This window comes from Pundamilia nyererei, unplaced genomic scaffold (assembly GCF_000239375.1).
Source record: "Pundamilia nyererei isolate P.nyererei 1_Seehausen unplaced genomic scaffold, PunNye1.0 scaffold00022, whole genome shotgun sequence".
NCBI classification, from domain to species: domain Eukaryota; kingdom Metazoa; phylum Chordata; class Actinopteri; order Cichliformes; family Cichlidae; genus Pundamilia; species Pundamilia nyererei.
Genome location: NW_005187423.1, coordinates 713,322 through 727,666, shown reverse-complemented (window position 1 = coordinate 727,666; position 14,345 = coordinate 713,322). Strand labels below are relative to the sequence as shown.

General features: G+C 41.9%; 2 protein-coding genes across 3 annotated transcripts in view; both read left to right on the top strand.

Annotated features, from left to right (window-relative positions):
• Positions 1–5,221, top strand: part of pdcd4a (programmed cell death 4a) — a 17,411-nt gene extending 12,190 nt beyond the window's left edge. For both annotated transcript variants that reach the window (XM_005726824.2, XM_005726825.1), the window contains exons 8-11: positions 1,270–1,377; positions 2,911–3,021; positions 3,103–3,242; positions 4,036–5,221. In XM_005726824.2, coding sequence (XP_005726881.1) covers positions 1,270–1,377; positions 2,911–3,021; positions 3,103–3,242; positions 4,036–4,087 — 411 coding nt within the window. In that variant the 3' untranslated portion in view covers positions 4,088–5,221. The remainder of the gene's footprint in view (positions 1–1,269; positions 1,378–2,910; positions 3,022–3,102; positions 3,243–4,035) is intronic.
• Positions 5,222–6,796: 1,575 nt separating this feature from the next.
• Positions 6,797–13,746, top strand: mogs (mannosyl-oligosaccharide glucosidase). The gene is made up of 5 exons (XM_005726823.1): positions 6,797–6,901; positions 7,968–8,331; positions 9,737–9,960; positions 10,103–10,296; positions 11,297–13,746. The coding sequence occupies exons 2-5, from the start codon at positions 7,983–7,985 to the stop codon at positions 13,062–13,064; spliced, it is 2,535 nt and encodes an 844-aa protein (XP_005726880.1). The 5' UTR covers positions 6,797–6,901; positions 7,968–7,982; the 3' UTR covers positions 13,065–13,746.
• The last annotated feature ends 599 nt before the right edge of the window (positions 13,747–14,345 follow it).

The window sequence follows — 14,345 nt, the reverse complement described above, 5'->3', positions numbered from 1 at the left end:
TAATAAGTAATCATAATAAGTAATCATAATAAGTAATCATCTGCGTGTGCTTGTGCTGATGGGCTCTGCTACTCGGTCTTTTGTTTCTCTGGTTTGTTTTTGTTTACAATCACTCTTCAGTAATCTGGGATTTTGTTGCCGTGTGAATGTGGGTGTGGACAATGTGGGAGTTCCACTTGAGGAAAACAAACCCAAACTGTAAGTTGTGCAACATTTAAAGAGTGCGAGTGAGAGCGGTGTGTCAGCCTCGGTAGTTTTCAGACCCGTCGCTGAATTGGATCCAAAGTTGACTCAGAAGTGTTGGTCATGCTCAGTGTTTTGAGCATCTTGGATCAATCACGCGCTCTAATCGAATGACTAATCGTTCCATAAATAGGTTGAAGTAAAACCATGCTTCCTGATGTACGTGCAGATCTGCAGTGAGAGTGACATAACCGAGCCTGCTATAAAAACGGAGCGGAGACTGAAAATTCAGGCAGAAGTGCAAACAAAGAAATGTTTTTCTTTCTGTCGGGAACGTTAAACATTTCATGATAGATTTTATTTCCCAGATGAAGGTTGGGTTATTCCTGGAGTAATGGCTAGATGAAAATATTTCATAGGCTTTAAATGTTGTCTGGTTAGTTGCAGATTCTGTAATTTGGCAGTAAAAAAAGGAGGAAAAAAAGAAAAGGAGCAATTTGATAGCAAGCCTTCCTTGTGCAGCTCGTTCTCTCCTCTCTTCTGATCTCCTCCCACCATCATGTGCCTTGATGTGCTTCACATGTATGATTTCTGGCTCTACGTTGGATTTGAACGTTTCTTTTTGTTGTTCTTTACACTCCCTTAAATTGCTCACCTGAGCTGGTCTAAAACAATCTGTGATTGGCCAGAGTCTCCCATCATGAGTGGGTGTTTTTTAAATGAAGGTACAGGGCTCTAGTTAGCCTTTTTCCTGCTTGTGGATTTTCTGTGCATTGATGCCAGGAGACATGTTTTCATACTGGAGCTCCTAACAGAAAAAGATTTACTTACATTTCTGTATACTCTCACCGTGTTTATTGTACATAAACATGGTGAGAGTAAGCACTGGGATAATTCAGTGTAGAACACTGTATGCATGGCTCTTTACTCTTTTTATACCTACTCTGAATTAAACGTGGGTTAGTTAGTCTTGATGAGTGTTTGACCTGGAGCTCAACTGATGCGGCAGCAATGCATCAGTTCAGTCTTCTGCTGTGTTTGATAACGTTGCCACACACTGCTAACGTGGCTGTTTGTTTGTTTCAGATGAATCTTCTGCTCAAAGAGTATCTGATATCAGGAGACGTGTCGGAGGCGGAGCACTGTCTCCGGGACCTGGAAGTGCCTCATTTCCACCATGAGCTGGTCTACGAGGTATCCACAGCTTTTTGTTTGTTCAAGTCAAGTGAGGTCAAACAAAGTAGAAGGTTTATTTTTTTTTTCTACTTGTTCTTCACACATAACAGGATAGGAATTAAAATCTGTAAACTGAGCCTTTTTTTTAAGTGTTTTCTGTCTCTGGTGTCGAGTCAAGTAAACTGAAGAGCAACACTGGGAAGAAAAAAAAACTGATCGGTGACAGTCATTTCTGCTTTCTGCCAAGGACACTGTGTGTTTGGCAGTGATTGTCTCTTATTTGCAGTACATGTATTCGCTAAGCTCACTTCAAATCAGTCAAACCAAAATGTGTCCTTGTGTAAGTATAAACAGATTACTGGTTACCAAATTTCAAACGTGCACACAGTTGACAAGCTCAATTTTGGATGGCAAGTTTTTCCATATTAGACCGAGTGCAAACAGATGCACGCTTAGTGCACGTATGGCAGCGGTGATAATTCTGCTTCCTTGTGTGACCTTGTGGGTTCCTGCTAAGATTTGCACAATGTTATGCAGCTAATTGCAGTACAGCCAGTTTTACTTTTCGGGCACGCAGACTTCAAAAACGGATTTTTCACACAGTCCAAGGTCTGCAAAGGGCACAACTGAGGAGAGCACAGTCGTGGCAGTTTCACCCCCCCTTGTCCTGTCTCATGTTAGTCTAACAGTTGCCTCGGCTGTAGGCTGAAACACTTTACAATGCTGTAAAATGTTCAGCTCAGAGAATGTTGATGATTACTGGCCTCGATTCTCTTACTTCGATTCATTGATCGGATGATGATACTTGGTGCGTGTTTCTCAGTATTGTGCGTCTATTTCACTTCAATTTTATTTATATGCTGTCAAATCACAACAGCAGTTTCCTAAAAGTGCTTTATATTGTTAAAAAAAGACTCTTCAACAATACAGAGAAACCCCAACAAGCAGATGAACCTGTATAAGCACGCATGTGGTGAAAGTGGGAGGAAAAAAACTCCCTTTTAAAAGGAAGCAACTTCTGGCAAGACCAGTTGGGGTGAAGCAGGGAGACGGGTCCAAAGACACACTGTGGAAGAGAACCAGAGATTAATAATAATAAATTATGATTAAAGACAGAGTAGTGTATAAACACAGAGAGAATGAAAAGGAGAGTGGAAAAAGAAACGCCAAGTGCATCATGGGAAGCCTTCAGCAGCTTAGATCTGTTGAAGCATAACTAAGGGAGGATTCGGGGTCACCTGCTACAGCCCTAACTGTATTCTTTATACTCTTTATCAAAAAGAAAAGATTTAAGCTTAATCTTAAAAGTAAACAGGGTGTCTGTTTCCCATTTCCAAACTGGGAGCCTGTTCCTGAAAGCTGAAGGCTCTTTCTCCCGTTCTACTATTAAATATCCTGGGAGCCACAAGCAAGGTAGCAGTCTGAGAGTGAAGTGCTGTATTGAAGTGATACGGTACTGTGAGGTCTTCAAGATAAGATGGGATCTGATTATTCGAGACCTTGTATGTGAGGAGAAAGATTTTAAATTCAGTTTCTGAATTCATTTTCCAGGCTGTAGTGATGGTGCTGGAGTCTAAAGGTGACACTGCCACTAGTATGATGATGAAGCTCCTGCAGTCCTTCTGGAAAACGGGCCTCATCACTGTTGATCAGATGAACAGGGTAAGTCGCCTTTTATTTTCTACCATTTTATGCACTGTATCACTTTCGTATTACTACTTATACATTTTTTTTCTCCTGCAGGGTTTCCAGCGCGTCTATGATGAGCTGCCTGAAATCAGCCTAGATGTGCCACATGCCCACTCTATCATGGAGACTTTTGTGGACCTGTGCTATCAGGAGTCTGTCATCACCAAACAGCTGAGGGATGCCTGTCCCTCCAGGTGAATCGGGGTTTATTGTCTAATGATTTCAGGTCCGTTCCACTGAAAGTTTCAGAAAGAATCTGGAAAATAATACATCTTGTCCCTGTTGACAATAAAGGCGTGAAGTGAAGGTGTAATTCCACATTTATCCATGCCAAAACAAAACAATCAAACATAAGTCCCTTTAAATGAGCTGGTACTTATATAGTGCTTTTCTACTCTTATTTAAGCACTCAAATTGCTCTCTCACTTCAAGCCTCATTTACACCAGCGCCCTTTTCTACTTCTAAGTGCTTTTAACTCGTAGAGTGACGTCACTCACAGTTCCAACAGCAGACTCGTGTGCTCATGCAACGTCTTCCACGTGTTAAGGATGGACTAGAACATACCTTTAAACCCGTCAAACAGCGCTGGCTGTCAGTTGGAGGACAAACTACAGCTTCCAAAGAACACGTATCGCACATTTTCATGCTCTGATGTTACAGGTTGTCCACACTGGATGGGATGACCTCCTTCGCATTTTCTAAACACGGCTATTATTGCTTAAATACACATCTGTCAGTATTTTCTGGCTTCCTGATCTTGCTCCAGGTCAAGATGCAAATCTTTAAAAACGAGCCACACATACACTGTTACATTTTCAGTAAAGGCCCGGTGATTTCTTGATTGCACTGCGCTTTTTGGACAGCGGACGATTTGCTGTTGTTTTGTTCTCAGTGAGAAAATGTGAAACGTGCCATGTCTTTATCTGTGAGTCTGTGAGCTGCCTACCAACACTAAAACATTTCTCTGTCTTGACTTTCTCCACTAGAGGGCGGAAGCGTTTTGTCAGCGAAGGAGATGGAGGGATGATCAAGACCTAATCTACAGGAGGAAGAGGGGGCATCAGCAGCAGCAGGAAGAGGAGGGGGTGTCTACTGGTTCTTACACCCTGTTTCTGCTCCGGCATGTTTCCCTGAAACCGGACATGCCTGCGGTCTAATGTTTCCTTGTTCCTCTCCTGGTAATGTTTATAATGTCATCAGTTAAAACCAGCGTTTGTTGACGTTTGGACGAACTAAACCGAAAAGAGCGGCCTGGGTTCAGATCCCATCATCTTGTTCGTCACTGCTTTCTTTTTTTTTTCTTTTGACCTTTTTGTGATGAATATTCTCTGAGGGTTCATGTGACACTTTTGCCTCAGTCTTTGTACCTGTTTGTCAAGAATAACACAAGTCAGAGCTGCAGAGCTACAGGGGGACAGGCTGGGTTACGTGGGAGATTAATTGCTTTTGTCTCTTGCTTAATTTCACCTGTTACCGTGTCTTTATTTTTTATTTTGTTTTCATTCACATAATGTGCTATAAATGGAAACGCGCACTCAGAGGGACAGAGCATACCGTATCCAGCGAGCACTTAGTAATTTAGCTGAGCAGAAAGGATCTAAAACTCTTCAGCTTCTGTCCTTATTTCGAGGATGCCATGTTTCGTACCTCTTGTTTAAGTTGTTCATTAATGTTTTATGAACAGTGATGACTTTTTTTTTTCCTCCTCCTTGAATTTTGGGCTTTGAAGCCAAATGTTTACTTTCGTAAAGCACCAGTGAAAGCAAAAGGTGTTTTGGGCACTATTTGGGTGTTTATCTGAAACTTGCATCAGGGCAAATACACTTCAGAAGCCATTTCTGAAAATGAAGATAAATTGGGGTTAATGTGATTTCAAAATAAATAAATGAGCAATATTTTGAGCACTCTGCTTGCAGTTAACTCGTGTATTTACAGCCACGTGGTCAGCAGTTGATTCTGGACAGGGTAGCCTTCGGTGTGCAGAGACGCTCTAGACGGCGGCGTCTGGTAATTGTCTTTAATGGATTAAGTTTAATGCATGTGTAAAGACAACCCCAGCTTTTCTTGGAAAACTGTCATTGAGACTTTTTCTGCCCCTGTCTTACAGTTTTACATGTTGACCAAAGTTATAATAAATATATTTCATTCATTAAAAAAAAGTAACAAATTGAAGTTTCTGTATTTTGTCATTCATGCGAGCAGCGCAGGTGGATAAGTAAGGTTGGAAAACCAGAAATATACAGTCACGTGAAAAGGAAATGACAACCTTTTACTTAAATTACTTAAAGCTCAGCTGAACAACAATACACAACATAATGCATCTTCTAATTATTTTACAAAAACTAGTACATCCTTAATTGTGTTTATTTTTGTGGAATAAACTGATAATCAGCAATTGTGATCTGGTACATTCAGGTGAGTTTACAGGATTAAAAACATCAAAGATCACAGAAAAGCACCTGTTGCTGCCATCAGTCTGGGAAGATTTATAATGCCATTTCCAAACAATTTGAATTCATAATTCTTAAGTCTGGGGAAAAATAATTCACCAGTGGAAAACATTTAAGACACTTACTGAGAGTAGACATTCCAGGAAATTCGCCACCAGGTCACACAAGTCTCTTTCTTAAAAAGAACATGGCAGCACCAGATAGATTTGCAAACTTTATCTGAAGAAACCACAGGACTTCTGGAACAATGTCCTTTGCACAGAGGAGATCAAAGTGGAGATGTCCTGCCATGAAGCACAGCACCACATTTGGTGAAAACCTAACACGGCAACTTGGTAGAAAAATCTCATGCCAACTGTCAAGCACGTTGGTGGGAGAGTCATGATTTGTGCTTGTTTTGCAGCCACGGGGCCGTGGTACCTTTCAGTCAGTGTTTCAGTGTGTGAATGGGTGGATGACTGGTTGTGTAAAGCGCTTTGGGGTCCTTAGGGACTAGTAAAGCGCTATACAAATACAGGGCATTTACCATTTACCATTTCAGTCACTGAGTTGATCATGAACTCCACTGTATACCAAAATATTCTGTCCCGAAACTACAGCTTGGTTCAAATTAACTTCATGGAACAGGACAATAATGTCAAACACGGCAGCAAATCTACAACCAGCCAAGAATCCAGTCAGAGTCCAGACCTCAACCTGACTGAAAAATACTATGACAAGACCTTTCTGTGCATAAAGAAATGCTTGCAAACCTTAACGAAGTAAAGCAGAGTAAGAAAAATCCTCCAAAAATGATGTGCTGCTAAAGTTAAGCTGAAAACAATTCAAGTTACTGCTGCTACAAGGTTGTTCTACAAGCTACTGAATCACGGGGTCCACTCATTTAACACACACTGATTTAATCAGCGTTTATTAAAATCTTTTATTAAAACCTGTAACCAAGACTCTGGCCCTTTAAGGACATATGTGGCTCTGGTTTAACCTAGCATAGCTTTACTATTCCTACAGTATAAATAAACCGGTTGAGATAAATGTGCGTTAAATTAATTCGCGGTATATAAAATATACCATATACAGTTCACGGTTAAAATCCTACTACTTTTTGTTTAGTAAAATCTATACTTGCTTGTATGCAGTGGTTTATTAAACTCTCATTTTTAACGCTTAAATGAAAACGCCTTCTAAGCGTTAGTTTTACATTTATTCTAATTATAAATATTATTATTATTTATTATTATTATTTTATTTTTTTAGGGGCAAGCGGTAAATCATTGGATGACATCATTGGCGTGCGGTAGGGAGAACATAGACACGTCAGTGGAAGCGAGCAGTAACCAGGAAGTGGCTAGCAAGCTTAGCCAAGTACGGATAATGATCGGCTGAGACTCTGGTGTTTGGACAGGTCGGTGATGGTTTGCTCAATGAACATGTAGCTAGAAATGATAAATGAGTCCGAATTTAATCGCCTGCAGGCTAACTAAGGCCAAAATATACTGCGACAGACAGCTGTTAGTCCTACCAACTCACGTTAGCATTGAGGCAACTAGCGAGTAGCGTGCAGCCTGCAGGCGACGTTGCATTGCCGGGGTGTAGGGGCGAGGAACTAGTTCACCGTTTTAAACAGGTGTCGGGAAATGGCTGCTGAAATCGAGACCTCTGCGTGTGAATGGGATGCATTTATAAAAATGCTTTATAAAGTCGACATTTCCGGCTCCTGTACACAGTGCAAGGTTATCAAGCTAGATCGCGTTTTTATGCTCGAGACTACGTGAACATGCACAGTTCCTTTAGGACTGACAAGTTTAATAGGGATGCATTTTACTGGATGAATGTTTTCCCGGATATTTCCGGGTTATATGCTTTAGTCCCCGTCATGATTCCTGCCTCCTCGGTCTGATTTCATCATAGAGTTAGAGCTTTTTTATATTTGCTATATTGCAAGACTACAATTTCTTCTCATCTCGGGGTCTCCAACACAGATCAGCTGCCTCTGTCTGCACCCTATCATAGACATCCACGAACCTTCTCTGTGGTCTTCCACTTCTCCCCCTGCTTGGCAGCTCCATATTCAGCATCCACTATCCCTCCTCTGCACACGTCCTAATCATCTCAGCCTTGGCTCTCTTTGTCTCCAAAGCACTTGACGTGATGCTTCCTGCTCACATAATACTTCAACCTTCCTTCTCTTCATCTATCAGTTATTTATGACAGCTGTGGCCACTGGCACCCTGTTGCTGGACAATAGCATCAAAGCCTGTCATTGATAATCCTGGCCTTGACTGATCCGGTATGGTAGTCTCATTTTTGATGATCCGTATGCTTGATTTGCCCATGATTTTACACTGGATACCCTTCCTGAAGTGTCCAGGCTTGGAACTTTGAACTTGATTTATTTATCCCATAATATTTATCAATGATGATAATCAGCATGATAAATCTTAACTCTTTCTTTGTTGTCTTTTTCCTAGCTTCTGTAGGGTAGGATGGGCAGGCAGAGGAAGAGGGTGGTGACGGGTGAAGCTGCTCCACCTCCACGGAAAGATGAGAAGCCCTCTGCATTTCACCGCAAGGACAAGAAAAAGAAAGTCAATATTGGGAAAATGTTCATTAACATCTCAATTGGTCTCTGCATATTCAGCCTCATCTGGTTCTTTTATGCCATCTACATGAGATCCAGCCTGGCTAAAAGGGTGGTGACTCTGCATCCGTCTCCTCACGTCCTGGATGCCAATAGCACCGATGCCAAGGTTTCCCCAGAGAGGTTCTGGGGGTCATACAGGCCTCAGGTCTACTTTGGGATGAAAACAAGGAGTCCCAGGTCTATTGTGACAGGTATGATCACACATTTAGAGTCAGGCTAAGGCTAAACACTTGTGTCATTAAATGTTTTAATGAAAAACAGCGACTTATTGTATTTTAAACATCGGAATATTTAATAATGAATATCTAAATGGAAACAATATAGCAATGTGGCCACTTGTTGAGGTTAGTGTTTCCCAAAATGACATGTTAGAAAAACACGTTTGTCTTTGTGATTTTATTGTTCGTTCAACTCTGGTGAAAGACTTTTGAGACTGTGAAAAATCATTTTTTAACCTTTCAAACCCCACAAACTGCCATAGGTTACAAATGTAGCTTCAACTTACTACATCTCAGAAAAACAAGTGTCTATGAATATGCTGGCCATTTCATTAGTTGCACGTGTTCGAGTGCTCATTAACACATATATCAGCCAATCACATCACAGCAGCTTAACACATTTAGGCATGGAGACATGCTAAAGGTTGACCTGCTGAAGTTCAGCTGGTAAATGAGGAAGAAAGGTGATTGAAACTCAAATAATCACTCGTTACAACCAAAGTATGCAGAAGAGCATCTCTGAACGTACAGCACATTGAACCTTGAGGCAGACAGCTAGCAGAAGATTGCAGACGATCACTCCTGTTAATTAAGAACAGGAAATTGAGGCTACAATTTCGACACGTTCACCAAAATTGGACATCGGAAGATTGGAAAAACGTTTGATTTCTGCTGCAAGCATTCATATTTTAGGATCAGAACGTGGCGTAAGCAGCATGCACACAACGGTTCAGGCTGACGGCGGTGTAAGGGCATGGGGGATATTTTCTTGGCACACTGGGATCATTAGAGTCAACTGAGCATCATTTAAACACCACAGCTTAGCCGAGTAATATTGATGATCACGTCCAGCCCTTTACGACCACTGTGTACCCATCTTCGATGAGTTTGTTTCAATGGTTTTAAACAGGAGAGTTTAGCTGTTCCTTGAAGCTCCACTTACCTACTCAGCATCCTTGGTTGAAATGAAACAAACATATAAAGTAAAAAAATATATTTAACTGTAAAATTTTATTAAAAAAACAAAGACTGAAGAAGAATCTTTTTCTTTTTTTTGTAGCTTTTCTGTCAATCACAACAAGGGCACGCTGGTAGAATACGTGGAATTTCTCTTTAATATTTAATGTAATGTAAATATGTAATTCATCTTTTATTTTATAAATCCTAATCCTCCATATTTGGATAAAATTTTGAGTGCTTCCCAAAATTAAGAACACTTTGACTGCACTTAATATTATTGATAATTAGTTGACAGGACTACTTACGGTACATTTTGAGGTACTATTTGCAGATTGCCACATAATCCTGAGCATAATTTGTACAAGTTTATTGCTTTTAACTGAATTTTTCTTTTCCGTTTATGTATAACTCTTGTCAGGCATGATGTGGATGCGTCAGTTTTCTGACTTGGACATGAATCTCAGGCACACTTGTGAGCAGGGCGATCGCCTTCAAGGCTACGGCTGGCTCATGCACGATGGCCTCACCTTTGGCGTCCAAGAAATCCGAGACAACGATTTCACGCTGACCACCGAGTTTGTTAAGAGGATGGGAGGGGATCATGGAGGAGACTGGACGTGGAGGGTCACAGCCAAACAGCATGTGAGTAATAACTTTGCACGGCCGCAGCTGTTATCTCACACGATCAAAAGCAGCTGATAATATTCTGCCATCTAAGTTTATATATTTTAAATGTATTTATGTTCTTCCACTGGTGATTTGTATGTTGTTCTTCAACCACCAGAGCTCCGCCCCCCAGGCACCAGTCATCTCCCTGATGTTTTACGCAGCAGCAGACGCGCAGGGCTCGCTGCAGGCTCACGTAGAGGAGAGGAATCGCCTCGCGTCCATCACCGGTTTCTCAGAGGAGCTTGGAAACTTTAAGATCACCTTCCGAAAGCCGGTCACTGGGGAGCTGTCCAGTGCTAAATACGCCACGTGAGTGTATGAGTCCAAACGTGAATAGGAAAAATAGTACACTAAATACAAAGGCAAAGAAGTTGGAGAGAACATACTTTTAAGAGGCTGCTCAGAATTATCAGGGTTAAGGATATGCATCAAACAACAGTGGTCTAAACTTTAATAAATGTAGTACAGCTGCCAAAAATTCCAATTAGCAGTCAGTGATTTAAGGTAAACCTTGATAGAACGGTGAGAACATCCACTCGTGTAGTAGGCAGGAGTCCTAAGTCAGCAAACACAAATGAATTTCTAGTAGAGAATCATGACTTGAATGAGCCATAACATTTTAATTATGTTGCACCGTCTTGGATGGTGTTTTGTGGTGTGATTTAGAGTCATCCTAATTATTACTTGAGTACCTAAAAAAGAAAAAGAAATCTAACCACTAGATGTCAGCAGATGAAGATTTTCAGACTTGATGATACAGGTTTTCTCAACATTGGGACATTTATTTTAGAGGAATATGTACAAAACATTTTACAACCAGTACAAAAATAAAAGAAAAAAACTAATGTACTGCTGAAACAACAGATGATATTAGTGCAGTGAAGGTGTTGTTCACAGCAGGAAAAAACTGTTGTTGCTTCTTATTGAATGGACGAGGAGTATGCTAGCTTTCTGCTAGCAGCATTTACAGGGAGGAGGAGTATTTTGCACTTTGAAGAGGGCCAGAGAAGACCAGCATAGCAAAATAGCAAGGTACAGTATGCACGGATAGAAATGATAAGAATTGTATATGAACTGTTCCAGTGATTATCTGTGGGAAGGGGCATGATGAAGTTTTATTGTGACCTTCTGTTCAAACTCTGAGTCATTACTACAGCAGGAGATATCAGAAGTTAAGCTACAGTGTGCTAAGTTCAGTTAAGGTTGCTTAATAGTTGTAGCTGAATACAAAATACACTGTAAGGTTTTGTGTTTATTCAACTGATTTGGTACTACACGGCAGTCAATGCTAGTTTTCTGTCTTTTTCAGCTACAACTACCTTCAGACTGTGTCTCCTGGTCTGGAGAAGCTGACTGACATTGTGAAGTACAGTCTGAACCGCAGGTTTGTGTATAGCCCTCCGTCCGGCGAGAAGAAGCATTACATCGGTGTAGATACCTACAAACCCCCTCACCACCAAAACCAGCAGAAACCTGACCAGAGGAAGGAAAGCGACTTTGTGGTGTACCAGGTGACTGTTCAGACACCTTTCCAGATTGAGGTTCTGTTTGAATCTGGAAGCTTTCATGATCGCCCCAACCAGCTGGTGGGCTCCATCATGACTCAGGAGCTGGAGAAGAGGAAAGCGGAGTTTGATGCAAAGTTTGAGAAAGCTTTTGGCCTTGAGAAGAAAGGTTTTAGCCAAGCGTATATTAAATTCGGCAAGGCAGCACTCAGCAACATGCTGGGCGGAATGGGCTACTTCTTTGGGCAGTCGGTAGTACAGTCGGTCTACAATGAATACCCTCTCCTTTATCCCGAAGGTGCTTTATTCACCGCTGTTCCATCACGCTCATTCTTTCCCAGAGGATTCCTTTGGGATGAGGGCTTTCACCAGCTGCTGTTGAGTAAGTGGGATCCCCAGGTGACGAGGGAGGTCATTGCCCACTGGATAGACCTGATGAATATGGAGGGCTGGATCCCCCGTGAGCAGATTCTTGGAGATGAGGCTCGCAGCAAAGTCCCATCTGAATTTATTGTTCAACGAAACGAGAACGCCAACCCCCCTATGCTTTTCTTAGCGCTTCAGGAGCTTATTGAACAACTCTCATCCAATCCAGACAAGGCAGCATTTCAGCCAACCTTGCATTTCCTCCGACGGCTCTTCCCCAGGCTCAAAACCTGGTATGAATGGTACAACACCACACAGACGGGGCCCCTACCCAATTCTTACCGCTGGCGTGGACGCGACAAGGACACCAATCTGTTTCTCAATCCCAAGACCTTGACCTCTGGGCTGGATGACTACCCACGGGCCTCACACCCCTCAGCAGATGAGCGTCACGTTGACTTGCACTGCTGGATGGCGTTGTCCTCAGGCATCATGGCTAAAGTAGCTCAGCTTCTGGGCGAGCCCCACGAGGACTACCAGCTCTCACACAAAGTGCTCAGTGACAACAACCTGCTCAGTGAGCTCCACTGGTCAGAACAACACCGTGCTTTCAGTGACTTTGGCAACCACACAGAGGATGTATCCTTGCAGAGGGAGAAGGTGTACGTACCTCCAGGGCAGCCTCGTCATCAGTTCCCCGTAGCTCGTCTCGTTCGCTCTGTCCGCAGGGCCCCCAAAGCGCAGCATGTTAATGCTTTGGGTTATGTTAGCTTGTTCCCGTTCTTACTGCAGATTCTCCAGCCCGACTCACCCAAGCTGGAGCATATTTTCCAGGATATGAGAGACTCCAATAAGCTGTGGACACCCTACGGCCTGCGATCGCTCTCCAAGTCCGATCCACTGTACATGAAGCGAAATACAGAACACGATGCCCCCTACTGGAGAGGACCTATCTGGATTAACATCAACTACTTGGCAGTCAGAGCGCTCCACTACTACAGCCACACAGAAGGGCCATACCAAGAGAAGGCAGCTGTTCTTTATGAGGAACTCAGGACTAACATTATCAATAATGTTTATAGACAGTATGTTGAAGCAGGGTATATTTGGGAGCAGTACAATGACGGCACCGGCAGGGGGCAAGGAAGCCACCCCTTCACCGGCTGGTCATCTCTGACCCTATTAATGATGGCTGAACAGTATTGATGCTGTTGATTTTTATCTCCTATCTTTTAAGATACTGGCCTTCATTTATCTGGATGTGACTGAAACAGCATTGTGCAGTAAAGAGTAGCGACACGCAACGAGATCCAAAATTAGAAACCGGCTTCTGCGGTCACACTGTCTCGTTTAACCTTTGATCAGAATTAAGTGTTTTCACACAAGTATTTTTGAAGGGCAGTTTTAAACAAGCCTAAGTGCAGCTACACTGTCTTTGCCAAGTTTTTGGAGCCAAGCTCCCTCTAGTGCTTCAGATGCATTTAACTTAATTGTCTACACCTTCACTGGTCCAGCCTTTAGTACGGAAAAAGAAAACGGACATCTATGTTTGTTTGTCTTCTTAGGGAGGATTCATGTTTTAACAGCAGTGTGGATGACAGTTTTTATACGGACAGCTGTTTGCTAAAAAAAAGTTTCCTGGAAAAGTTCTACGAGTCGTGCTTTCACTTGACAAATAAGGGCCATTATCTGTAACTGTGCCATTTTCTCTTTAATCTATCATGTCTTTGATTCTCTGTCTTAATGATTGATTATTTTGACGTTTAATTGTTTAATCAGTCTTTTGGGGGGAAAAAATGTTACATTCAGTCTTTTTCAGCATTTTTTGTTGCCTGTGGTTTGACTGGCAGGGAATGCAGCAGAGACTGTGACAACAAATAAATGGTTTAAATATTTTTTTTTGTCAGAGTGTACTTTATTTTGGAAATACTGGTGTGTTTGCAATATTGGAAACAGGTTTTTTTTTTTAACTTGCTAAGCCTTTAACTGCCATTTCTGCTTGACATCCAACAAAAAGAAAATTACCCTGTTATGGTTGAAACACTGGCGGCTTTGTCTGCTACTACAAATACACAAATGGGCCAAAAACATTAAAACCATTGATGGCTAAAAGTGATCATTTTATCACAATGAGACATCCTGCTGGGATACAGTAAGTCCTGGTATTCCTGTGGATGTTACTTTAACTACTGACCTAAATGTTGTAGTTAAGTACACCCTGTCATGGCAGCAGGCCGGTGTGCCCCCCTATCCTCATCCACAGTGGCCCGTCCCCACAGCCTACAGGACCCAAACTATCTTCTGCCAGTTTCCCAGAACCAGACATCAGGCAGGTTAGATCAGGAAGGATCTACATAATGTTATACAGGTGGTTCTAATATCACGGCTGGCTGGATATATATAGTAGTTTTTACACATAAACAGTTCATTTTTTTATTCAAGCATAATCTTAGATTAGGAAAGTTGTTCTTTTTGTAGCCTTTTTAT

Bases quoted from the DNA above. Each gene is read 5' to 3' on its own strand.
- mogs (XM_005726823.1), top strand. From the start codon at position 7,983: ATGGGCAGGCAGAGGAAGAGGGTGGTGACGGGTGAAGCTGCTCCACCT. The intron at 8,332-9,736 runs GTATGATCACAC...AACTCTTGTCAG, and splicing joins TCCCAGGTCTATTGTGACAG to GCATGATGTGGATGCGTCAG. The intron at 9,961-10,102 runs GTGAGTAATAAC...TTCAACCACCAG, and splicing joins GGGTCACAGCCAAACAGCAT to AGCTCCGCCCCCCAGGCACC.